The sequence below is a fragment of the Leopardus geoffroyi genome, chromosome B3 (assembly GCF_018350155.1).
Source record: "Leopardus geoffroyi isolate Oge1 chromosome B3, O.geoffroyi_Oge1_pat1.0, whole genome shotgun sequence".
Classification (NCBI taxonomy): Eukaryota; Metazoa; Chordata; class Mammalia; order Carnivora; family Felidae; genus Leopardus; species Leopardus geoffroyi.
In genome coordinates this window covers 46,092,775-46,118,502 of record NC_059337.1, presented here as the reverse complement: position 1 = coordinate 46,118,502, position 25,728 = coordinate 46,092,775, and the positions used below count along the sequence as shown (strand labels likewise).

The window sequence follows — 25,728 nt, the reverse complement described above, 5'->3', positions numbered from 1 at the left end:
AATAAATAAGAATTATAAAAGAAATGAAAAATTTCCAGAACTGAAGAATGTAAGTTTCTACATTCACTGTGTGATCATCAAGTATGCATCCCAATAAATAAAGCAAGACCCACTCAAAACTATATCAAATATTGGGGCACCTGGGTGGCTTAGTTGATTAAGCATCTAACTCTTGATCTCAGCACAGTTCTCCAACTCAGGGTCTTGATCTCATGGTCCTGAGTTCAGGCCCTGCATTGGGCATTAAGCCTACCTAAAAACAAAAACAAAACAAAACAAAACAACATCAAATACTGAAATGTCAGAACACCAAGAAGAAAGAGACAATCAAATACACTTCAGAGAGAAGAAATAGGTAATACACAAAGGTTCTGGAACATCAGACTACTCTATAATCATTTGGAAGCTGAAAGACAATGATCAATGACTTCAAAAGGAAGAAGTATTTCCTTTAATTTTACGTCTAGCCAAACTATAAAGGTAAAGGTAGAGTTCTATCTCTTTTTCAGACATAGACAGTCCCTCAAAATGTGCTTCCTATGCACTCATTCTCAGGAAGCTAAAAAAGAATATGTTCCACCAGATCCAAGAGGAAGAAGGAGATTCAAGGAAGGAATCAACATGGAAATGAGGAGGAGGGAACTCCTAAGACAATAGTGAAGAGACATCCCAGGATGACACGTGCAGTAGTCCTACAGAACAGTAAGTTTAGATCAGAGTAAGAGAAGTGTTTCAGGAGGGATATACCCAAGATTAAAATGGATCTGGGAGGAAACCTGATATGTGTGACTGTACGGGTAAGTCTGTGGCTGAGCTACTAGTAGGTGAAGAGTTAAGCAAATAAACAAAATGATGAGGTAATTGTTAATTCTGGGAAAAACAAGAACTTAAACCAAAGATACATATAAGCAAAAATGAGTGAGACATTTTTCAGCTTACTGTCTTCTGACATTTCTCCCTAGATGCCACTCCCCACCTCCCTTAGAAAAATAACTATGCACATCTTCACAAACTTAAATAATTACATACAAGCATACATTTTTTTTTACCACTGTTCACTATGTAGTTGCTGACAACATATAGAAAAGAAAAATTGGTTCTGCTTCTATTATAAATAAATTATTAAATTATGCATGTGAGCATTTGAAACATATACCAATGAAAACTACCAGAGCAAGTTCAGGCCTATCTAAGCAGAGTCTTAAAAAAAAAAAACTGGTGAAAGACTATTATGTGAGACATGTGTTCCATACTTTTTGGCTCTGTGGTTTCTGGCCTGTAAATGATCCAGTCATTCAATTTACTCATACACTACACCTTCATTTATTTATTTATTTTAGCGTATTATTTTTTTAAGTGGCTCCACACCCAATGTGAGGCTTGAACTCACGACCCTGAGATTAAGAGTTGCATGCTCTACTGACTGAGCCAGCCAGGCAGCCATATAATACACCTTTAGATATCTATTTATAATCAAGGCAGCATACTAAATTCTGAATTTCCTGAAATCTCTTATAATTCTCGTTTACACTTAATGGCCTTAAATACTGTAAAAAGCTTGATCCAGCAGCATATACCTTGTAAACTCTACATCCAAAGTGTGGCTCGAATTATGACCCTGAGATCATGTTCTACAGACTGAGCCACCCAGGTGCCTTCAGCAGTATGTGTCTTACCCGGGGTGGCTCAGTCCCTTAAGCATCTGACTCTTGGTTTTTGGCTCAGGTCATGATCTCACAGTTTATGACTTGGAACCTCGCATTGGGCTCTGTGTTGGCAGTGTGGAATCTGCTTGGGATTCTCTCTCTACCCCTCCCCCCCTTCCTCTGCTTGCTCAGTCTCTCAAAATATAAATTAAAAAATTTAAAGAAAACTGTGAAAATAAATAAAAACGTAGCAATAAGAAAAAACAAGAAACTGCTAGATAGTAAACCCAAAGAAGATATGAGCCCTTTCTCTTATTCGCCAGTGCCACAGTTTCCAGAATGTACTTGGACTTGAGGGGTGTTAAATGAGTGAATGAAATACCAATTTGTAATTTTGTCTACCTTCTCGAATTTAAAGAGATACAGAAAGATACCGTTCCATTAGATGTCAGACCTGCCCTGTCATCTTTTGTATCCCCGGAGCTTAAAAAATGTTGAAAGACAAAAAACAAAAAAACCAGAAAACAAAAACAAACAAACAAAAACGAGAGGAGGGGAGAGAGGGGCGTCCTTGTGGGGAACAGGTCAGAATAGGACCCAAATCCCATTTTGTCCAACAAAATTTGCAGCCTACTCTGTCTTCTCTGAAAATTGCACGGCCTTAAGACGAATCAGTTGCAATTAGAAAACTCTTTCAGGAACAGGCACTTCCCACTCCATCAAAGTGAGGCCAAGTTGACAAAACCGCAAAGACTTGGCTAATTCAGGCAGAAGCTAATTTATTATTATTGGCCCAAAATTACCCACTTTTTTTTTTCTGTGCAGGCCAGTATCCACAACCGCACTGACGCCTCAAGTAGGGCGAACGTTTTCACCAGTAGCTGGTGAGGAGCCCGGTGTTTCTCAGCCAAAACCCTGGGAGACTGGGATTTATGCGGTGTAGTAATCCAAACACCTCGAGTAGATGCACAGCCTTTAAAAATCCGCATCTTGTAAGAAATTCCTTCAATTTTCCATCTTACAAGCTGAGGAAACAAATCTCCTCAGCTCTTCGGGGACGAGCTCTTTTCCAAATAACACAACCACAGGCAACTCATCATCCTGAGCCCTAGGCTGGGCCACACACACACCAGCTCTTAAGGGTCACAACCGAAACAGTCTCTGCCCGCCTCTCCTTTAAAGAAGCCGCGCGCGGTTGGGCTGCCCTAGAGTTCAACTTCCGGCTACACAGTGAGAGGATGTTTTCCTTCTGGCCACACCCTCCTAGCCACGCCCGCCACGCCCCGCCTTCCGGGAGCTAGCTCCAGCAGGCGGGCGCGTAGGAGGGGCGGGTCCGGGTAGGGGTCGCCCTCCCTCGGCGGCGCTCAGTCACTCCCCAAACAGGCGGATAGCGCGGCGGCGCGCGCGCGCGCTCCCGGTGCCCTCCCCGTGACGTGCCTGGCCGAGGCCGCGCAAGGGCGCTGTAGCTGCCAGTGCCGCTGTCATGGCGTCCGAGGCGCTGGCTGAAGAGAACCCGCCGCGGTCTCCTTAGAGCGAGGGGCTGGCGGCTGGGCATGGAGAGCGGCCCCGAGAGCCTGCAGCCACTAGAACACGGGGTGGCCATCGGGCCAACGCCAGGGACAGGTTCTCCGCAGGAAGGGCCACCGGAGACCAGGCTCGCCGCCGGAGATGGTCCTGGAGTATGGGCGGCGGAGAGCAGAGGCGGGAATGGGCAGGGGGCGGCGGCCGCCGGGAGGAGCCTCTTGGACTCCGTTTCTCCCGCCGGCTCTCCTCAGGTTCCCAGACCCTGCAGCTCCTTTCCGGGCTTGGACTTGAAGGAGAGCGATTTGGAGAACATTGCTGTCCAGAAGGCGCCTCTGAGAGGGCAACACAAGGTGACCGCCTCGCCGGAGACCGCGGAGGCCGGAGCGGACCATGGATCGGGTCCGGCCGGAGACGCCGGCTGCCGCGCGGATTCCGCCGGCACCTGCCGGGCAGAGTTGGCGGCCGCCGGCTCCGAGGAGCCTAGCAGCGCCGGCGGCCTCAGTAGCAGTTGCAGCGACCCGAGCCCTCCTGGGGAATCGCCAAGCCTGGACTCCCTGGAGTCGTTCTCTAACCTGCATTCTTTCCCCAGTAGCTCTGAGTTTAATAGTGAGGAGGGAGCAGAGAACCGGGTCCCCGGGGAGGAGGAGGAGGGCGAGGGCGCGGCGGTGTTGCCCCGGGCTGTGCCTCTTTGCCGAGAAGAGGAGGAGGAGGAGGAGGGGGAGGAAGCTCAGGTACTGGCGGCCTCCAAGGAACGCTTCCCGGGACAATCTGTCTATCACATCAAGTGGATCCAGTGGAAGGAAGAGAACACACCCATCATCACTCAGAATGAGAATGGACCCTGCCCTTTGCTGGCCATCCTCAATGTTTTGCTTCTGGCCTGGAAGGTACATTTCTGCAGCTATTTCCTACAGCTTTTGGGGAGGGGGAAAACGGGGTGAAGGAGCTGCTGCATGTCAGCTGACGGTTTCCTCTTTTCTTTCCTCGTTCTCCCATGAAATTCATTCTGGGACTCTTGTCCAAAGAATATTCTTATATGTATTTTGTAAAAGAATTGCCGGCAACCTCAGGTCTCTCTAGTGTTTAAATACGAGTTCAACATTCAGTTGATGTTCTTAAAAACAAGGACTTAGAGCACCCTAAACCCTAGGATTATTTTTTTAACTGTATTTTTCTGTGTTTCCTTCTTACTGACTGTCACATATGCAAGAGTGAAGAACTGGGGAAAATGATCTTTAGAAGTTACTTACCATCAATCCATGATAGCAGGGAACAAGTTTTGATGGTTATGTTTAGCCGATTTTCCAACTAATACTTGCTCCATTTGGGTGTAGATACTTAAGGAAATGGTGATAGGGAAGATGTGGCCCGTTAGACAAATTCCATTTAAGGGAAAGCATTGGTCTGAGCCCAGTTACCATAACTTCTTGGTTTTCAAAGATTGTTTTCATTTTATGCATGATTTTTATTTGCCTTGTTTATTTGTTTCTGCTTAAACAGTTTGGCATTATGACTGTTATTACATTATTGCATACTACTTGCATCAGAACTTGTCAAGGTTAAGGGAATTAAAATGGTAATGACTCAAATAAGAAATATTCAAGGGAAAGGAACAAGAAAGGTAAGGGCCCTTCAAAAGTTAAAGTATATTGAGGGGACTCAGTGTGCTGTGTATAACTGAAGTGTCTTACTCAAGCTTGCAGTTTGAGGGTGCTGAGATGCAGGATCTTATAGCACACCTCTTATTTTCTAATTGATAAGTATATCCATTGATAAACTGTTTCCTAGAAAAAAATAACCTGGATTATTCTGACCGGTTAGGAAAAAAATTAAGTAAAGGAAATAGCATATATTACGTGCCTTCATCTTCCTGTTACTAGCAAGGGCTGATGCAAAAGAAATAAGATTAGAAACCTTAGCAGTATCTGATACATAATGGCACTCCAATGTTTGATGAAGACTGTGTCTGCTTTAGCTGGGGAGCTATTTGAGGTTGCATCATTGACTTATTAAAGGACAGTGCAAGGCAATACACTATAAATACATCTATATACGTATACATCTGTTTATATAAATATAAATTTTTCAGTTATAAACAACAGATTGAAATGTGTTAGATATTCCAAAAGGGGAAATTTTTCTTTAGTCTGTCATAGCCCCAGAGAGCTTCATGGAATTGATGGGTCTTATACCAAGCTTTTAAGGAAAAGTAAATTTGAAATAATAAGGAAATGGAATTGTGGGAGCGGGAAGGATATAAACAAAAGGGATGAAAATAGAATGGATTGTGTGTGTGCGTGCATGTGTGTTTATTAGCTGACAGAAATGGTAAGTTCATACTGGTGAATAATAAAAAGTAAGACTGAAAGGTGAAGAACCACTTGATGAAAGCCCTTAAATGTCAGAGTCAGACTTGATATACAGGCCAAAGACCCTAGTCTTTTTGTAGGAAGGGATAACAGTTCTTTAGATTTTCTTTTCTCTTAGTTACCAAATAGTACTACCCAAGTTCAGAGGAAGGAGCAAGTGCTATGATCTGAAATATTTGGAGATAGATGAGCTTTGAACTGACTCTTTCAGACATGGCTCCAATGAAATGATCAAACATTTGAGTTTCTACTACGTGTGAGGTACTAGAAGTACAAAAACAAGCAAGATGCAAGTCTGCCCTCATGTAGCTCCCATTTAGTGGGGAGACACATATAAATAATTACAGTGCAATGTGATAAGTTCTAAATGTGCTTTGGAATTAGAAAAGGGTAATCGGGGATGCGTTGTCAGGGAAAGCTTTATAAAAGAGGTAATCTATGAACTGGATCTGAAGGATGAGTTGATAGAGGGCCTTCCAGCCAGAGGGAATAGTGTATTCAAAGCTGGTGAAGCAGAAAAAGATTTGTTCTTTTTCATGATTCAAACCTTGGTTGGAAGTGCAGAGTCAGAGGGAAGGAAATAGCATTAGCAGGAAATAAAATTGATAGTTTGTGTTAGACTGTTAATGAGCGGGCGTGCTTATTAATTTGGAGGCTATTTTATAAATCTGTGGTTTTTAAGCCTCCTGTCTGCCTCTAGGCTATGGCTACACACAAACGTTACTCATCAGTAATCAGTGATTGATAGGGAGACAGATTAAGAGAAGCAGGGTCTGATAAAGCAGTTTTCTCAAAGAGAGCCAGGGGTGCTAGAGGTCAGAACTATTTTCATAATAATACTAAGCTATTATTTGCCTTTTCATTCTCATTCTTTCACAAGTGTCAGTGGAGTTTTCCAGGCTATATGATATGTGATAATCTCATTGCTCTGAGAGTTAATGGAATATGTGCTTATTTATTCTTTTTAAAATTTTTCTCAATTTTCATTTCTAGTATGGTAAGTATGGGTAGATATAACCTACATAGACCAAAGCTCTTTGGGGTCCTCAATAATTTTTAGGACTGTAATAGTCTAGACACCAGAAGGTTTGAGAAAGGCTGAGGTAGAGAAAAATAGTGAATAGGGTACAAAAAGTAGCTGTCAGATTTCACTGTAAACACAAGTGGTGCTTACACTTTATATTTAGCTAATCATAGGGCTAATCATAGGGAACTCGACTGAGAATAATATGATGGAAGTGGTCTTGTTTGTTTGAGATTAGACTAGGGGTAAGATTGTAGTGTAGCAAGAAGTGTAGTGTAACATGAAGAATTGATGAGGATGGCCCTTTTGGATGGGGAATTCTCTGCTCCTTCTCTTTGATGAAGACAATGTTGGAGCCTAAATGATCGCTAACTGGACAAAGGAAATGAAGATGACCCCACCTTTTTTAATCTGGGTAATAGAGATTGCGTCATTCAAAAGATAAAGTGTTTTCAGCTGGGAGATGTCAAAGTTTAGTTGTGTCAGGTTGGAAATGTCTGATAGTGGGACATGAAAATATAAATATTCATCATGCCTCTAGAAGTGTCGAGTGTCAGGGAAGAGGTCAAATTATAGAGAAAAACTGAATGGGGGAGTTATTGCATAGACCTAAGTATGGTAGTTTACTTACCATAAGTATGAGAATAAATGAATACTTCACTGAGAGTGGTGAGCCATAGTTCTCAATTTTTTTTTTTTTATCATTGAGAATATGTGGGAAACTACAAATTGCCAGCTTAATTCCTCCCTGTAATTCTCCACTCCCTCTTCCATCCCGTTCTCCAGTAGACAATAGCGAAAACAGAGAACAACGATTAAACTTGGTGGGGGAAAGGCAATAAGCATTAAGAGTGAGAGCGTGTAAAAGAAACCAGTATAGGGGCGCCTGGGTGGCGCAGTCAGTTAAGCGTCCGACTTCAGCCAGGTCACGATCTCGCGGTCAGTGAGTTCGAGCCCCGCGTCAGGCTCTGGGCTGATGGCTCAGAGCCTGGAGCCTGTTTCCGACTCTGTGTCTCCCTCTCTCTCTGCCCCTCCCCCGTTCATGCTCTGTCTCTCTCTGTCCCAAAAATAAATAAACGTTGAAAAAAAAAAAAAGAAACCAGTATAGGCATAATGTTACATATGACTGAGAACTGGAAATAGGACAGTGTCATGATAGTAGTCTTGGAGAGAAACTGTGATAAAGCGGTCAGTTATCAATTGTCAAGTGCAACAGCATCAAGGAGCTATTGGAGTACCAAAGATTTTACTGAAAAAGGATGGGTGTGAGGACAAAGATGCTGAAAAGTCAGAATAATGTGGACTCCTCAGAATAGGTGGTAAAGTTCTCTTCAGAGGAAAGGAGCAACAATCTCATTTTCTTAAATTTTTTTTTTTTCAACGTTTATTTATTTTTGGGACAGAGAGAGACAGAGCATGAACGGGGGAGGGGCAGAGAGAGAGGGAGACACAGAATCAGAAACAGGCTCCAGGCTCTGAGCCATCAGCCCAGAGCCTGCCGCGGGGCTCGAACTCACGGACCGCGAGATCGTGACCTGGCTGAAGTCGGACGCTTAACCGACTGCGCCACCCAGGCGCCCCAACAATCTCATTTTCTGAAGTAATGGAAGGAATGGGACAAGGAAGATACAGAGACAAGGTTGTGTTAAGATAGAGAGGCAGATGGCAATTGAGGCCTCATTCTCCCATTTTGGCACAATAACAATTGACCTTATCAGCAATCACTATTGAACCTGTCAGTAATTAGCAAGGAGAGGTTTTAAAGTTTGGAGGGGAGGATTGTATGAGAAAGGCACATTGTATTTTAAAGAAATTCTAATCTCATAGAGATTATGTCTTGGAATTTGAGGCATAAATAGAAAGTAGTAAATAGCAATGGATAAGTTGGGGTTATGCTTTAAAAACTTGTAGTATATACATTTTGCTTTGTTTCTGTTTGTTTCCCCAGTAGTTTTCCAATACCTGGAAATAGGAACAGAAAGAATGGCTGGTTAGGGTTATATCAGGGACTGAGCTTTCCAAGGGCTGATTTGTGGAGAGTCAATGGAATTAGAGTTGAAAATGAAACAGGTGATTATGTCTTTGAAGGAAGGTGGAGTAATGAGAAAAATCAATAAACTAAACATGTTGGGAGGATTTGAGTGATTCAAAGAAAGTAAGAGCCATAGTTCTGGATGAGAAATGATAGTTAAAATTATCAAACAGTACTGTGTTGGAAATATTGGAGTTTTAGTTATAGATAGGTTGCCTTAGGACTGATGAAGAGTAGGTGATTGTTCATAATCTCTGAAATAGTTGAGCTGTGATAATCCAACAAATCAAAAAAGGAAACCTATTCATTAAATTTAATTCAGGCTCAAATTTCTATTTCTCTTTAACTGACACCAGGTAAATTTATGCTTTGGAATATGTATTCATTTTGCTTCTTTACTTTAGACTAAACTTAGTGGGTTTTTTTTTTACGGTTTTTCTTTAATCTTTCATCTTATCTATCAAAAACAATGCTAGGGGCACCTGGGTGGCTCAGTCAGTTAAGCAGTTAAGCATCTGACTCTTGATCACCTCAGGTCTCTCTGCTCAGGTCATGATCTCATGGTTTGAGCTGACAGCAGGGAGCCTGCTTAGGATTCTCTCTCTCCCCCCTTTTTCTGCTCCTCTCCCACGTGTGTGTGCACATGCACGCACTCTCTCAAAATAAATAAATAAACATTAAAAAAAACCCACAGTGCTATTTATAGGTGTATTTGAAGGCTATGACCCACTTATTTAGATGTGTTTCAGGGTGCCTGGCTAGCTCAGTTGGTAGAGCATGTGACTCTTGATTTCAGAATTGTGAGCTTGAACCCCACTTAGGGTATAGAAATTACTTAAAACTAAAAAATATGGATGTGTTTGTAAAAATTAACAAGTCAAAGATATAAAATTTAGTTTCTGATGATACTGATAACATGATAGTTATGTTATAAATGTTGAAGCCAAGTGATGGGTACTTGGGAAATTCATTATGCTATTATTTTTCTACTTTGTGTAACTTAAATTTTATACTATGAACATTTTTTAAAGTTTCTCCATTAATATCATCATGTTTATGAAAGTATTACTTTAATAGAGGGAGTCCTTGCTTTGTCATACATTTGTTTTCTTATAGAAAGAATGTTATAGGTTCTGAGAATCAAACACTGAAAAAAACATATAAACTTGTTCTGTGCGTTATGATAGTTTTGTAATATCTAATGATTATGTAGCATTTTAGTAGAAGAATGAATACACTGTTCTAAATTAAGATGCTGGAAGTACATCTCATTTCCTCCCCAGCCCTTTTAGGTAGGAAATTCTTTTTTCCCCCTCTCTTTGCTTGGTAGGAACTGAGACCATCTCCTACTCCAAGTCAAGAGAGGAATGCCAGGATTCTGAAACAACAATTTTTTTTTATATTAAAACTGGTTTCTCCAGGCATTACACCTAGAATCTGTAAAATAAGGTTGATACATTTGATTCTATAAAAACTGAAAAAGCTGAAGGTTTAAAAAAAAAAAAAAAAGACAGAAAGTCCCTTTCTCACCGCAACCCCAAAAACGCTAACTGAAACTAAACCAAAACACACCACAAACTGAGGGAACAGTTTGCCAGATTATGTGTCTAATGGTTAATTTCTTCATTTACAAAGAACCCTTATAAATTAGAAAGAGATGAGCAACCCAACAGCAAAATGAACAAAAGGCCATTACCGGAAAATTCAAAGATGTTCAAATGGATGTCCTCTCTCTTATTACCACTTGCACATGAGGCATCATGAGGGTGAGCCTCTTGTCAGCAATGAGTATGACTCTACCTCTCCCTCCCTGCTTGAAAACTTTTCTTGTACTGTTTTCATACACCTTGCTTCAGACTGGTTTTTACTTTTTTTTTTTTTTTCAAACTTCCTGACTTATAAGAACGTTGCAGTCATATAAATTTTCTCACATTTTCCTTTTCCCAAAGTAGGCACAAAGCTCTTTTGAGTCTTTCCAAGTGTATTTATTACTTATGAAAGTGGAAAAAAAGATTCCATTTTAGACTCTGCCCACCCTTTTTTTTTTAAATATAGATCCTGTAAGAAGAGATTAATAACTTCACACGGTGGAGTTTTGTTTACACAGTAGATGCAAGTAACATTTATGAGACTTTCATTTCCAATCTCTTTTAAGAATTAGGATTGGTATTGTATTTCTTCATTTGTGAGATAAAATGGATGAGGACTGATGATAGTATGACTACTCCATTGGCTGGTTGCCCTATTAATGATGGGTTCATTTTCTCCTCTCTCCTTGCTCCCAGTAGTCCTTCAGTGGATAACTTTCCCGTTCCCCATCCACCTTATCTATATTGAATGCCAGGTGAAGAACATTTGAGCATAGATGGTACCAGCAATCATATGGCTTTGAAAAATAGTAGTACTCCATTATTTTTTTTTAATGTTTATTTAGAGAGAGAGAGAGTGCACATGCTTTCACTTGTGTATGCACGTGAGAGAGGGGGAGGGGCAGAGAGGAGGGGAGAGAGAAAATCCAAAGGAGGCTCCATGCTGACAGAGCAGAGCCAGACCTGGAGCTCAGTCTCACTACTGTGAGATCATGACCTGAGCTGGAATCAAGAGTTGGGCGCTCAACTGGGCCACTCAGGCACCCCAGTACTTGGTTATTTTTATGTCCAGATACACTGCTAAATATTTTACATGCATTATATGCATTTCCTCTTAATTTTTCAATTATATCATGAAATCCTTAGGTAGATAATGTTCCTATTTTACATATATGCAAAACTGAGGTACATAAATTTTAAATAACTTGCCCAAGCTAAGATTATCACCTACTTCAGAACTTGAGATGTTACTTGGGATATGTGGTTTGGAAGTTAAATAGTGGACAATAAGTCTGGGACAAATCAGTCTGGAAGAACCAGTGATAAAGTCAGAGGAACAGAAATAGCCTTCATGATTCCTTAGAACAAATCCTGGGGATCTGGTACCAGTTGCTCTTTATACAGACTCCTTCCATTTTTAGCCCCCTCTGCTTCACCCCCTGTCCTCTGAATTATCTGGCACTTCCAGCGTCAGAGACTTTCTTAGCTTCTGTGGTGAATGAGCTTGTTTTTCCCTTCAAAGTTTATGAAATGCATTCTTTGATATTTTCATTAATTAGTAACTTCTATCTCTACTACAACTACCCTAGTTCAGGCCACCTTCATCTTATCTGGACTACTTCAGTAGCTATTCCCATCTATTTTTCAAGCAACTAATGCAAACTTTCATTGTCACTTATTCTTTGGGTAGATTTTTCAGCACCTAGGCTTTTTAAAGTCTGTTTATTTTGAGAGAGACAGAGAGAGTGTGCAAGCGTGTGCAGGGGAGGGGCAGAGAGAGAGGGACAGAGAATCCCAGGCAGGCTGTGCACTGTCAGTGCCAAGCCTGATGCAGGGCTCAAACCCACCAAGCATGAGATCAGGACCTGAGCCAAAATCAGATGCTTAACCGACTGAACCACCCAGGCGCCCCAAGCTTTGTGAGCTTCTTAAATAGATATCCACTGTACCATTCTTCATTGCTCTGAAACTCTTTGATTGCATATAAAATAGGATATTTTTAAAAATCTAATATGTATGAATGTATCTGCAGTTTCTGATGGTTTTAACTAGTTTTAAATAGGCCTTGGTGTTACTCTGAGGATGGGGTCTTACTGTGATAGAAATTGATCGCGAACATGTTTCAAATTGTTTTTTTTCTTTTTTTTTTTTTAATTTACTTATTTTTCAGAGAGAGAGCAAGCAGGGGAAGGGCAGAGAAAGAGGGAGAAAGAAAATCCCAAGCAGGCTCCATGCTGTAAGCACAGAGCCTGATGCAGGGCTTGAACCTAGAAACCATGAGATCATGACCTGAGCCAAAACCAAGAGTTGGACACTTAACTGACTGAGCTACCCCTGAAATTGGCTTTTCTAAGTTGAAGGTTGTCTCATAAATTTTTCCTGAGAGGAAATACTGATGATAAATAGATTTACTATAAAGCCTGAATTTTAGTATTTTTAAGTATAATAATTATTCTTAATTAATAATAAATGAACCATTCTTAATTGATAATAAATGATAAATAATAAATTAATGATATATATAAGAAATTAGAATAGGAAGATGATATATGATATCTTTTTTTTTTTAACGTTCAATTTTTTAACAATCAATTTTTTTTTTAACGTTTATTTATTGTTGAGAAACAGAGAGAGACAGAGCATGAGCATGGGAGGGGCAGAGAGAGGGGAAGACACAGAATTCGACACAGGCCCCAGGCTTTGAGCTGTCAGCACAGAGCCCAATGTGGGGCTCAAAATCACAAACCATGAGATCATGACCCGAGCCGAAGTCGGACGCTCAACCGATTGAGCCACCCAGGTGCCCCTCTATCATAGTTTATAATATGTACGTTTATTTGCTGGAGCCAGAATTAAAGGTATATTGAAAGGATTCTTAACTTTTTTAGTCTTTATTTTGAAAGAAGCTACATTTCTTCCTTTTGATTCCCATTAGTATTTCTAATATTTTTAAAAATAATTTCTTTACAATTTCATCTAAAAAATCATGAGTGCTGTATGATTTACTGTATATTCAAAATTAGTAGGTGCACCTGGCTGACTCAATTACATAGAGCATGCAACTCTTGATCTTGGGGTTGTGAGTTTGAGCCCCCCATGTTCGGTGTAGAGATTACTTAAAAGTATTTTTTTTAATAAATGAAATTTGAACTAAGAAGGAATTGTATTGTTTAGTTGGTCCGTTTTACCATACGTAATGCAAAAATGGACTGCAGCACAAAAATCAAATAATTCATGTACAAATTAAAAATGGTTGTTTCCTGAGTTCCAACTCAACTTTCTATTTAATGTTAAACTAAACCTCACAATTCTGAAGCAGATATCCTTTCCTTCTATAAACTTATCTACCCGTACCAAATTTCTTATTTTTACTGATTATAGGGATCTTAATTTTTCCAGTCCCCTGAGTCTTAGAGTCAACCTCAGTTATTGTTTCCCCTTTGTCCACTTTTCATTGTACACCAAGTTCTGTCAACTTTTCATTTAAGATATATTTTGGATGATGTTTTACTTAAGATTTCGCTTAAACAGTGTTTTGCTATTAAGTCTGTAAATGTTGGTATAATGGAAAGGGTAATTGTTTTTGGAGTCAGATCTCAATTCACATCACAGCTTTGCTGCTTTGGACAAATTAACTTTTCAGCCCATTAGTTTATTCTTAGAATGAAGGTAATGAAATCTGCTTCATAGGATTATTGTGGATTAAGGGTAACATGCATATTATATGACAATTAGTAGAAGTTGAATATCTTAAATTTTTTTCTGACTTTCCTAAAGAGCAGAAATTGGCAAATACTCAACTTTTTATCTTCTCAAGTAACTCCTCAATTTGTGAAGGTGTTATAAATCAAACTGTGTATTTCCTATTTATTGTATTCTAATTAAATATTTAAAAATTTATATTATTTGGTCATTTTTGTACTTACCATCCACCTGTATAAACTGCTTATTTCTTAGTTATTATTGGGTCTCCTGCATTTCTCTACCCCCCACGGAATACCAAAGTCATAGGTGTCAAAATCTCGGCATATCACTTTTGGGATGTTTTATATTCTTGTTTAAGATTTTATTAACACTTCACATGGAAGATTTGTTTTTATTTTTTTAATTTTAGTTAAAAAATTTTTTTAAGTTTTTTGATCTTACTTGAGTCTGTTCTCAAATATACTTCACTCTTTTTTTTTTTTTTTTTTTTTTAAATTTACACCCAAATTAATTAGCATATAGTGAAACAATGATTTCAGGAGTGGATTCCTTAATGCCCCTTACCCATTTAGCCCATCCCCCCTCCCACAACTCCTCCAGCAACCCTCAGTTTGTTCTCTATATTTGAGTCTCTTCTGTTTTGTCCCCCTCCCTGTTTTTATATTATTTTTGTTTCCCTTCCCTTATGTTCATCTGTTTTGTCTCTTAAAGTCCTCATATGAGTGAAGTCATATGATTTTTGTCTTTCTCTGACTGACTAATTTCACTTAGCATAATACCCTCCAGTTCTATCCATGTAGTTGCAAATGGCAAGATTTCATTCTTTTTGATTGCCGAGTAATACTCCATTGTGTATGTGTATGTGTGTGTGTATATATATATATATATATATATATATATATATATATATATGTATGTATATATATATACACCACATTTTCTTTATCCATTCGTCCATTGATGGACATTTGGGGTCTTTCCATACTTTGGCTGTTGTCGATAGGGCTGCTATAAACATGGGGGTGCATGTGTCCCTTTGTAACAGCACACCTGTTCCCTGTGGATAAATACCTAGTAGTGCAATTGCTGGGTCATAGGGTAGTTATATTTTTAGTTTTTTGAGGAACCTCCATACTGTTTTCCAGAGTGGCTGCACCAGCTTGCATTGCCACCAACAATGAGAAAGAGATCCTCTTTCTCCGCATCCTCACCAACATCTGTTGTTGCCTGAGTTGTTAATGTTAGCCATTCTGACAGGTGTGAGGTGGTATCTTTTGTGGTTTTGATTTGTATTTTCCTGATGATGAGTGATGTTGAACATTTTTTCATGTGTCAGTTGGCCATCTGGTGTCTTCCTTGGAGAAGTGTCTGTTCATGTCTTTTGCCCATTTCTTCACTGGATTATTTGTTTTTTGGGTGTTGAGTTTGATAAGTTCTTTATAGATTTTGGACACTAACCCTTTATCTGATAATATCATTTGCAGATATCTTCTCCCATTCCGTAAGTTGCCTTTTAGTTTTGCTGATTGTTTCCTTCGCTGTGCAGAAGCTTTTTATTTTGATGAGGTCCCAGTAGTTCATTTTTCCTTTTGTTTCCCTTGCCTTTGGAGACGTGTTAAGTAAGAAGCTGCTGTGGGTAAGATCAAAGAGGTTTTTGCCTGCTTTCTCCTCGAGGATTTTGGTGGCTTCCTGTCTTACATTGAGGTCTTTCATCCATTTTGAGTTTATTTTTGTGTATGGTGTAAGAAAATGGTCCAGGTTTATTCTTCTGCGTGTCGCTGTCCAGTTTTCCCAGCATCACTTGCTGAAAAGACTGTCTTTATTCCATTGGATATTCTTTCCTGCTTTGTCAAAGATTAGTTGGTCAAATATACTTCACTCTTTAAATGACTAAGAATTACAGAATAATTGGGCTGAATTAAATTTTTAATGCTTATTTAAAAAAAAATTTAATGTTGCGGCGCTTGGGTGGCTCAGTTGGTTGAGTGTCTGACTTCGGTTCAGGTCATGATCTCATGGTTCGTGGTTTTGAGCCCCACGTCGGGCTCTGTGCTGACAGCTCAGAGCCTGGAACCTGCTTCGGATTCTGTGTCTCCCTGTCTCTCTGCCCCTTCCCCTGATCACACTCTGTCTGTCTGTGTGTCTGTCTGTCTGTCTCTCTCTCCAAAAATAAACATTTAAAAAATTAAAAAAAAATTTTTTTAATGTTTATATACTTTTGAGAGACAGAGAGACAGAGCACAAGAAGGGGAGGGGCAGAGGGGAGACACAGAATCTGAAGCAGGCTCCAAGTTCTGAGCTGTTAACATAGACCCCAAAGTGGAGCTCGAACTCACGAACCTCAAGATCATGACCTGAGCCAAAGTTGGACACTTAACCGATTAAGCCACTCAGGCAATAATTGGGCTGAATTAATGAGGTTTTACTGTATAGTTGAATAATTGGAGTTGGAGTAGCTATTTCCTTTTGTTCAGTATTCTTTCTCTGCTTATGTTATTAATTTGCTCAGGAAATCCATTTAATCCAATAAAATCTTATAGGGTAGGACATCATTTATTTTCCTAGACTCTGTTTGAACTCTTAATTTGGAGCTATATGTTACTATATGCTGAGAAGCTTTGCTCATATTTTAGGAAGAATAAACTATTTGAGAGTACCTTCCAACTACCCTTATATACATTAAAGTATTCATTTACTTAAAAACAATATGTTATGGGGTGCCTGGCTGGCTCAGTCAGTAGAGCGTGTGACTGACCCTTGATCTCAGGGTTATGACTTTGAGCCCCATGTTGGGTGTAGAGATTACTTCAAAATAAAATCTTTAAAAAAATGTTATAGATTATTACTAAAAGACCACCTGAGAATCCAGGTCTTACTTCGTTTGAATTCGTTTTTTCATTGTAAAATTTAAAATTTAGAGATTTGGACAAAACACCACAGTTATTATATTCTGTATTCTTAGCTAGCTGTTCCCCAACCTGTTTCTTCTTCAGTAAAATCTAAAGAGACAAAGGAGTGAAAATCTTAGGATCATTAACAAAACCTTTAGCATTTTTTAAAGTATTTTTTTTCTTTTTCTTTTTAAATTTTTTTATGTTTAGTTTTGAGTGAGAGAGAGAGACAGACAGAGAGAGAGAGACAGAGCGTGAAGAGGAGGAGCAGAGAGATAGGGAGACACAGAATCCTAAGAAGGTACCAGGCTCCATGCTGTCCACGCAGAGCCCAATCCGGGGCTCTAACACATGAACTGTGAGATCATGACCTGAGCCGAAGTCAGACGCTTAACTCACTGAGCCACCCAGGCACCCCTTAAGTATTTTTTTATTTTCAGAGACCGAATCTCAAACAGGCTCTGCGCCATCAGCACAGACCCTGAAGCTGGGCCTGATCCCACAAACTGTGAGATCATGACCTGATCTGAAATCAAGAATTGGATGCTTAACCAACTGAACCACCAAGGTGCTGCACCTGCCACTTGTTTTTGAGGTGATGGTGGTGGAGGAAAGCAAAAAGAGAAGCAAGCTTCAGGAAGATCATTTTGCGGTTTAAAGAAAAAAAATCTGTTGATGGCTCAACAGTGTTAGTGAGAGGCAGGCGTTCCTTCACATTTATGTTTATTTGTCCTTAGTTTTAATGAATATCACGAATATTTTGTTGGCTAAGATTCAGGAAATGAATATTTCACTGAGTATGCTTGTGAATAAGTCAGTTAAAATATTTGCATGTTTGTTGTCCCACTTCTAAAATCAGTATAGAAGTTGTCATTTTCTTGTTTGCGACAAACACATGGTAGGCAGTTGTTATGGTAGGCAGTTGTTATTATTTGGAAATTTCAAGGCTAAACCCTGAAATCATATTTGTAGAAATTTAGGATTATAGGATGTATTTCCCAAATAAATACACTTGTTAGTGCCTTGGTTTCATATTTTGACAGAAATGCCACAATTAAGACTTCTGTTAATTCTTATTTTGACAATTTTATAGTAGGATTACTACATTAACCAAAGCAGAGAATAAGCTCTGTCTGTGGAATTTTCTGGTGAATATATTCTGACTGAACCTGTCTGGAGTAAAAGAATGTATAGGTCTTATTTTATGTAAGAAACATTGTTAGGTGTAAATGAGACTTTCAAGTTCTGACAGTTGGTCAGAATGTAAGCGTTCACAGTCAATGTAAACTGGTTTAAATATCAGACCTTCAATAGTGGTACCAAAATAGCCTGATAAAATATTCTAGTAACAGTTAAAATCATCTAAAGCAGGGATCAGCAAACTTTTCCTATAAAGGACTAGATAGTACGTAAATATTTGAGGCTTTGTGGGCTCTATAATCCCTCTTGTAAAGTTTCAACTCTGTTATTGTTGTGCAGAAACAGCCAAAGACTATCCATAAACAATGAGAGTGACTGTTCCAATAAAACTTTATTTAGACAGACAGGGAGGGGACCATAATTTGTCAATGAATTTCAGTTTAAAAATATACTGTATTTGGGAACTCTGCACTTTCTGGTCAATATTCTGTAAGATTAAAACTGCTAAAAAAAAAAAAAGTCATTGTAGTTTTTTGAAAAACATGTCATAGAAATAAAAATGATTTAGAATCAAGTAATGATTAAAACCTGCATGGCATCTCTTGGTTTTCAATCACTGATAAATCCCCTGGATGAAAAAAATCATAAGCGTCAATTGTCACGTATGCTCTCATAGGATATCAAACTGTTCTATTTTACAGGGATCTGTTTTAAAACTTACTCATTGATTAAAACAAAAAATTGTGACATGCTGTTACCACATTTGCTAACATAAATACCAAGAGCACCTTCTTTAATACTTGGGGGAATTGTTGAAGAAATTGATGATTTAAATGATTTCCTTGGTTGAACAGAAAATAATTCCCAAAAAATAATCCCTGAAGAATGTTTAATTACATTACTGTTCTCCTATCATTGATACTTGCTTTGAGTTTCCATCCTACTGTATTTATTTTTCTCCTATTCCATGAATGTACCACAAGAGTATGCTTTTGAATAAGTCCGTTAAAATATTTACGGTTGTAAATCCATTGGTTGTAATATCTCTGTAACCCATCTGACAATTCTGTTAAAACCTTGAGACTAATGTGTTGCAGCTGAATTTAGAAACTTAAATATAATTGTAACGTATATATCTACTTTTAACCTTTTTGTTGTGAACTATAACTCATGTAGAATACATAAAACAGAGATGTACAGTTTAACAAGTTATTATAAAGCAAATGTCACTGGAACTACCATGCAAGTCAAGAAATACAGCATTGCCAGCATCCCAGAAGGCTCTTATATGTCATCTCCAACTACAGCTCCTTCCCTTACCTTAGGGCTAACCATAATTCTGATTTTTATAGTATCCATTTCCTTACTTTTCTTTATAATTTTATCACCAAGTATGCAGTTGTAAACAATATAGTTTAATTTTGCCTGCTTTTAAACTTTGTAAGTGGAATCGTACAGTACAAATTATTCAGTATGTGACTAATATCTTAATACTGTATTTATTATAGTCATTCATCAATAAAAATGGCCAAGGTAAACTGAAGTAATGGCATATTGAGCTGTGTTCAAGCCTGTCTTCAGTAAAACTGCTCGATGGGTGACCTGTCACATGTTTGGTGCCTCTTCCTGCCCTTTAACTGCATTTTGTAGGAACCTAGTGACAATCATAGTGGGTGGTGAAAGGCATAGCACTTGGCTTTGAAAACAGATTTCTCAATGGCTCTATGAGATCTTATATCACCCTGGAAATTTCATGGTGATAGGATTGACTGCATTATATTTTATAAAGATTAGTTACAAAGATTTTGGTAACATGAGTTATTAATGTATACATATAGTAGAAACATATGTACACATACATGCATATGTTTCCTACTGAAGAAACACTTTAATCACCTAAAACACTTGATTTTATAGAAAAAATACTTTGTTTTTCAGGTGAAACTTCCACCGATGATGGAAATCATAACTGCTGAACAGCTGATGGAATATTTAGGTTAGTGTTGAAAAGTGGATGATTTTATATCTCTTTCAAAATAAACGTTTCTAAAACTAATATATTACCAAATTACATCTTTCTGAAGTGCTGTTATATAATCTACTTTAAAATTATAATTTTGAAGCTCTTAATTAAAAATTTCTACACGTATGTTATTGTTTTTGGATGTTAAACCTTTCTGAAGGCTTTTCTAACCAGCATTAAAATTCTGTAATATAAATGAGACTGAGTAACTTCCAGAAAAGAACAAGATACATAATAATTCCTAATACATTTTAGAATGGGAAATGGTACAGAAATTCTGACATTGCATGTAGAAAGTGTTAAAAAATATATTGAGTCGACTTAAAGATTCAGGAGATAATTTAGAGCAGTGCTATCCAAAGTGTGATTCATGGACCTTTGCCAGTCTATGAAATATTAGTTACCAAGCCACAGTGAGATAGGGGCTTGTGCCAAAATGTAAAACATGTACATAAATACCCTATTTAGTTGATCTGAAATGTTTCAGAGCAAATTTTCTTGATGAAGGAAGCAGTGTATTAAGTTGCATACTTAGGCAAGTTTCTTATTTCAAAACAGACTAGTGATACACAGTTTGCAGACCAGCTGCTTTCAGTAGAACTTGTTTACAGAGCGGGTAGCTGTATATCACACTGAAGTCTTTTACAATTTAATGAATAAGAATTTATATGTTTATACTGTTAACAAATATGAAATCTTAATCCATATTCTTAGTTCTTTAAGTAATTAAATGTGTAAGGAAAATTTTGTAAAAAAAATTGTCAGCTGATTATTTTGACAGCTAGCTAACTGGTTTTTTGTGAAATATAGGCTTAGTGAAGTAATGGAGATTGCAGCTTTTGGAAGACCCTTTTCTTTATGTAATATAATTTAATCCAATTCACTGGCTAGGGAAACCTTATAGTTAAGGTTAGATTACTTTTGAATACCCAGATATCTGGAAATAGAATTTCTATTTATACCTCTTTTAGTGTAGCTTAGTGATTCTTAAACTTTGTGATTTCTTTTAAGTTTTTATTTTATTTATTTTGAGAGAGAGAGTGAGAGAGAGAGAATCCCAAGCAGGTTCTGCACTGTCTGTGCAGAGCCTGACGCGAGGCTCGAACTCACAAACCATGAGATCATGACTCATGAGTTGGATGCTTAACTGACTGAGGCACCCAGGCACCCCTAAACTTTGTAATTTCTAAATTATATTTCATGGAGAAGGCTGAAATATGCTCGGTGCTTTGATGAATAGCCAGTATGACTTCCAAGGAGTGTGGAAAGGGGATGACATTCCAAAAGTAATTGGGGTCAGGTCATATACGGCTCTATAGGCTAATACAGCAACTTTTGATGTTTGCTGTGAGTGAGCTTGGAAACCATTAGAGGATTTTCAGCAGAGGACTGATGTGATCTGACTTTGAGTTCAACAAGAATTCTCCGGCTGTTATGTGAAAATAGAATTTAAGAGGGAAAGGACAGAAGGAGGGATATCAGGAAGCTATTATAACGAAAGATGCTATTAGAACTGGCAAAAGATAGTGGTGGCTTTAAACAAGGTAGTAGAAGTGGAAATTTGTAAAATGTGCTCAGATTCTGTGGTCAGTTGAATGTAGAGTGAGAGTGGTTCACCCCATAGTTTTTGGCTTGAAAAACTGGAAGGATTGAGTTAACATCAGCTGAAACAGGTAAAATATGGAAGGAACATGTTTAGGGAGGAATAACAGGATTTTGGTTTTAGGGTGTTTATTGACATCCAAGTGGAGATTTCAGTAAGGCAGTTGCATACATAAATCTAGAGTTCAGAGGAAAGGTCTAGATCTGTGCTATACAATAGAAATTTCTGTGATGATAGAAATGTTCCGTATCTCTGCTGTCTAGTTTTGGTAGCTACTAGCCACATGTGGCTCTTGAGCTCTTAACTGCAGCATATGTGCCTGAGGACCTAAGTATTAAATTTAATTTTAATTAAAATTATGTAGCCATATGTTGCTACTGGCTAATGTATTAGGCAGTACAGATCTAGCCTGTAAATGTACATTTGGCAACAGACAACATACATAAATGGTAGGCTGCATGAAATCACAAGAATGAATGTAGAAAGAGAAGGGGAAAGGTTAATGGACTGAGTGTGGAACATGCCAATGATGAGAGGTTGTGGAAGAAGGAATAACAGGCATGTTCAAGCCAGGTAGAAGAAAAACAGGAGACTGATTTCCTAGAATCCAAATGAAGTTTCAGTGAAGAGTAAGATTAGCTGAACCAAATGCTGCTAATAGGTCAAGCTGGATGAAGACTAAAATTTGACTATTGATTGAGCCATAGAGGTCATTGGTAACCTTGACATGTGCATGGGAGGAAACCAGACAGGGTGGGTATAAGAGAAAATTGGAAACCTTGATACATAGCCAATAGCAATGTAACATAACATAGCTACTTTGGAAAACAGTTTGTCAGATGTGTGTAGAGAGAGATTATAATGACAGGTCATAGAATCTAAGTTGCATAAAGAGGAAATGAAGGTATAAATACATTTGTCACTTCCTCAAAAAGTTAAACATAGAATTACCACATGACCCTATAATTTCACCCAGAAGAACTAAAAACATATGTCCATACAAAAACCTGTACAGAAATGTTCATAACAGCATTTTTCAAATAACCAAAAATATGGATACAACTCAAATGTCCATCAGCTGATGAGTAGATAAACAAAACGTAGGGGGCGCCTGGGAGGCTCAATTGGTTGAGCATCTGACTTTTGACTTCAGCTGAGGTCGTGATCCTAGCATCATGGGATGGAGCCCTGTGTCAGGCTCCATGCTGAGTGTGGAGCCTGCTTGGTGTTCTCCCTCTCCTGCATGCACATGCACTCTCTCCCTCTGTCTCTCTCAAAAATAAATAAATAAACATTAAAAAAAATCTCTTTCCCTCTGCCCTGTTCATGCTCTCTCTTGTAAAAAAAAAAAATAAATAAAACACAAAACTTAAAGACATTATGCTAAAGTCAAAGAAGCCAAGTCATGAAAGACCACATACATGATTCTACTTATATGAAATGTCCACAATAAACAAATTTATAGAGACAGTAGATTAGTGGTTGCTTGGGATTGGTGGAGGAGTAAAAGGGCATATAGGGATTGACTGTTAATGGGTACAGAATTTCTTTAGGTGGGTACAAAAACGTTCTAAAATTAGATCATGATGATTTCCTTTAACATACTTGCAACCTATTGAGTTGTATACTTTAAATGGGTTTATTGTATGGTCTGTAAATTATATCTCAAAGCTGTTTAAAGAAACAACTGGAGAAAAGGAAAAGAACTTAAAAAAAGTTTTTTTAATGTTTTTATTCATTTTTGAGAGACAGAGATACAGAGCGCTCGTGGAGGAGGGACAGAGAGAGAGGGAGACACAGAATCTGAAAACAGGCTCCAAGCTCTGAGCTGTCAGCACAAAGCCCATCACAGGGCTTGAACCCACAAACCGTGAGATCATGACTCGAACCGAAGTCAGACACTTAACTGACTGAGCCACCCAGGTGCCCCAAGAGTACTTTTGACAAATAGAAGAATTAGACTTAGACAGTACAGATAGTTCATCTGTAGCAGTAAGAGGTGAGACAGAATGTATTAAAAATAGATGCAGGTAGGTGGGTAGATGTGATTGTGGTAGCTTTTAGAAGGTCTCTTGAGTGCTTTTATTTTCTCAGTGAAATAGGGAACCAGGTCATGAGCTGTGAGTGAGGATGAAGAAGGAGTTGTTAAAGATGAGAGGGAAGGTATAAAATAGTTGTCTGTAGAAGAGTAGCAGAGTGAACGGGAGATGTGATATGATTCCTGAAGTTAGTGAAACCAGACCGCATGGTGGTATGATTTCTCCAGTCACATTTAGCTGCATTACTATAGACTTACATAGTGTGGGAGCAGGATTTAACCAGAGCTGGAGTTTTGCCAAGTGAATTTGTTGAAGAAAGAGTCTAGGGAATTGAAGATGTGTGTAGAGAGAGAGTATAATGATGGACCATAGAATTGAAGTTGCATAAAGAGGAAATAAAGATATAAATATGTTGAAGGCAAAAGTTGTGGAATTAGTGGATTTTAGGTCCTGATGGAGCCTGAGAATTTTTGGAACCTGATAATGACAAAGCTGTATGACCATGGGGAATGAGTTTCTGAGGTAAGGTAGAATATAAGATTTTTGTTGAAGAAGAGGTCAAGGAATAGAAAGGCTAAGTTATTGGATGGATCAGCTCTATGAATATTGAAATTACCAAAAATTATGGCAGGATTTGTGTTGGAGGGAGATAATGAGCTAGGAATGAGAGGGATTAATCTGAAGTTGGTAGAGGACTGCAACCAGGTGGATGGATGATGGGTAGTATTTGATGACATGAGTTTTAAAATTGAGAAGTTTTAGGGAGGAGTGGGAGAGAGAATTACAAGGAGCAAACAGATATTTGCTCCACCTTCAGGCTCACTGGTAAAGAAGTATGAGAGAGAAGAACTGCCACTTTTAAGTTTATTTATTTTGAGAGAGAAACAGAGAATGCATGCGAATGGGGGAGGGGCAGAGAAAGGGGGAGAGAGAATCCCAGGCAGGCTTCTGTGCTTTCAGTGCAGAGCCTGATGCAGGGTCTCCGTACAGCAAACTGTGAGATCATGACTGAGCCAAAATCGAGAGTCAGATGCTTAACCAACTGAGCCATCCAGATGCCCTGAGAACTATCACTTGAGAAGGCTGCAGTGTCATCAAGCCAGAGCCAGATGTCATTTAGGCGAGAAGGTGAAGGAAACATTAAGAGAAGAAAATACCTAGAAGATTTTGCTAAGGAGAGTCCATGAGTTCCAGAGGACATTGAAATTCAAGATAAGAATTTAGGAATCTTCAGAATAAAAATGGTATTTAAAATCTGTGGAAATTGATGAGATCATTACTAGAGACAGCATAAAGAGAGAAGAGGATCAGGATTGTTCCCTGAAGTTCCCCAGCGTACAGACATGAGATAGAGCAGTGTTTCTCAGTCTTTTAATTATTGCCCCCTAAGGAGCCTTGTAGACTTTTTTGCCCTAGTCATCTACTCTAGGAAATTTATTTATTTATTTATTTTTTGAGAGAGAGAAGAGAGCACATGCACACACCAGCAAAGGAGGGGCAGAGGGAAGGGGAGAGAGAGAATCTTAAGCAGGCTCCATGTCCAGCACAGAGCCTGATGCCGAGCTCAGTCTCGTGAACCATGAGATTGTGATCTGAGCCAAAAAATCAAGAGTCTGACGCATAACCTACTGAGCCACCCAGGCGCCCCTCCAGGAGGTTTTAATACCACAGACACACTATATTTCTTCATGTACTGTGCCCTTTGAAGGCCACAAACTATTATAATAGGTAAGATATTTTTGGCCTCTTCCCCGGGGAATCAGTTTTTGTCCCCCCCCCCCACCCCCCCGGACAGCATTGCCCCTGCTGAAATGCATGGGGTAGAGGTTAGAGAAGTAAAGGAAGAAGTAATCAGGAAGGTAAGAGAAGAGCCAGGAGAGTGAAGTCATGAGGAGTATTAGAAGGAAGGAGGAGTACAGAATACTAGGTTTTAAGTATAGTTAGACCCTAAACCCTTGTAAAGAAGTAAAAAGAATATTACAAGGCTAGGGGTAGGTGGAAATATTTTAAGTTCAAGCTAGATGTGAAAATATGTAAGACATATTTGGAGGAGTGGCGAATGAATACAATTTGACCGTAGTTGGTAAGTCTGCATTTTGTATAGTTACAGGAAAGGAGATTGGATTAGATGGGTTACAGACTC

At 38.8% G+C, this 25,728-nt stretch overlaps 1 protein-coding gene across 4 annotated transcripts in view; it reads left to right on the top strand.

Moving 5' to 3' along the window:
• Nucleotides 1-3,013: 3,013 nt before the first annotated feature.
• The window catches only part of MINDY2 (MINDY lysine 48 deubiquitinase 2), an 83,039-nt gene continuing 60,324 nt past the window's right edge, over nucleotides 3,014-25,728 (top strand). For all 4 annotated transcript variants that reach the window (XR_006704660.1, XR_006704662.1, XM_045449597.1 and 1 more), the window contains exons 1-2: nucleotides 3,014-4,057; nucleotides 19,859-19,916. Coding sequence is in view for 2 of the 4 variants with exons in the window: in XM_045449597.1 (XP_045305553.1) it covers nucleotides 3,200-4,057; nucleotides 19,859-19,916 (916 nt within the window). In the remaining 2 variants the exon portion in view is untranslated. The remainder of the gene's footprint in view (nucleotides 4,058-19,858; nucleotides 19,917-25,728) is intronic.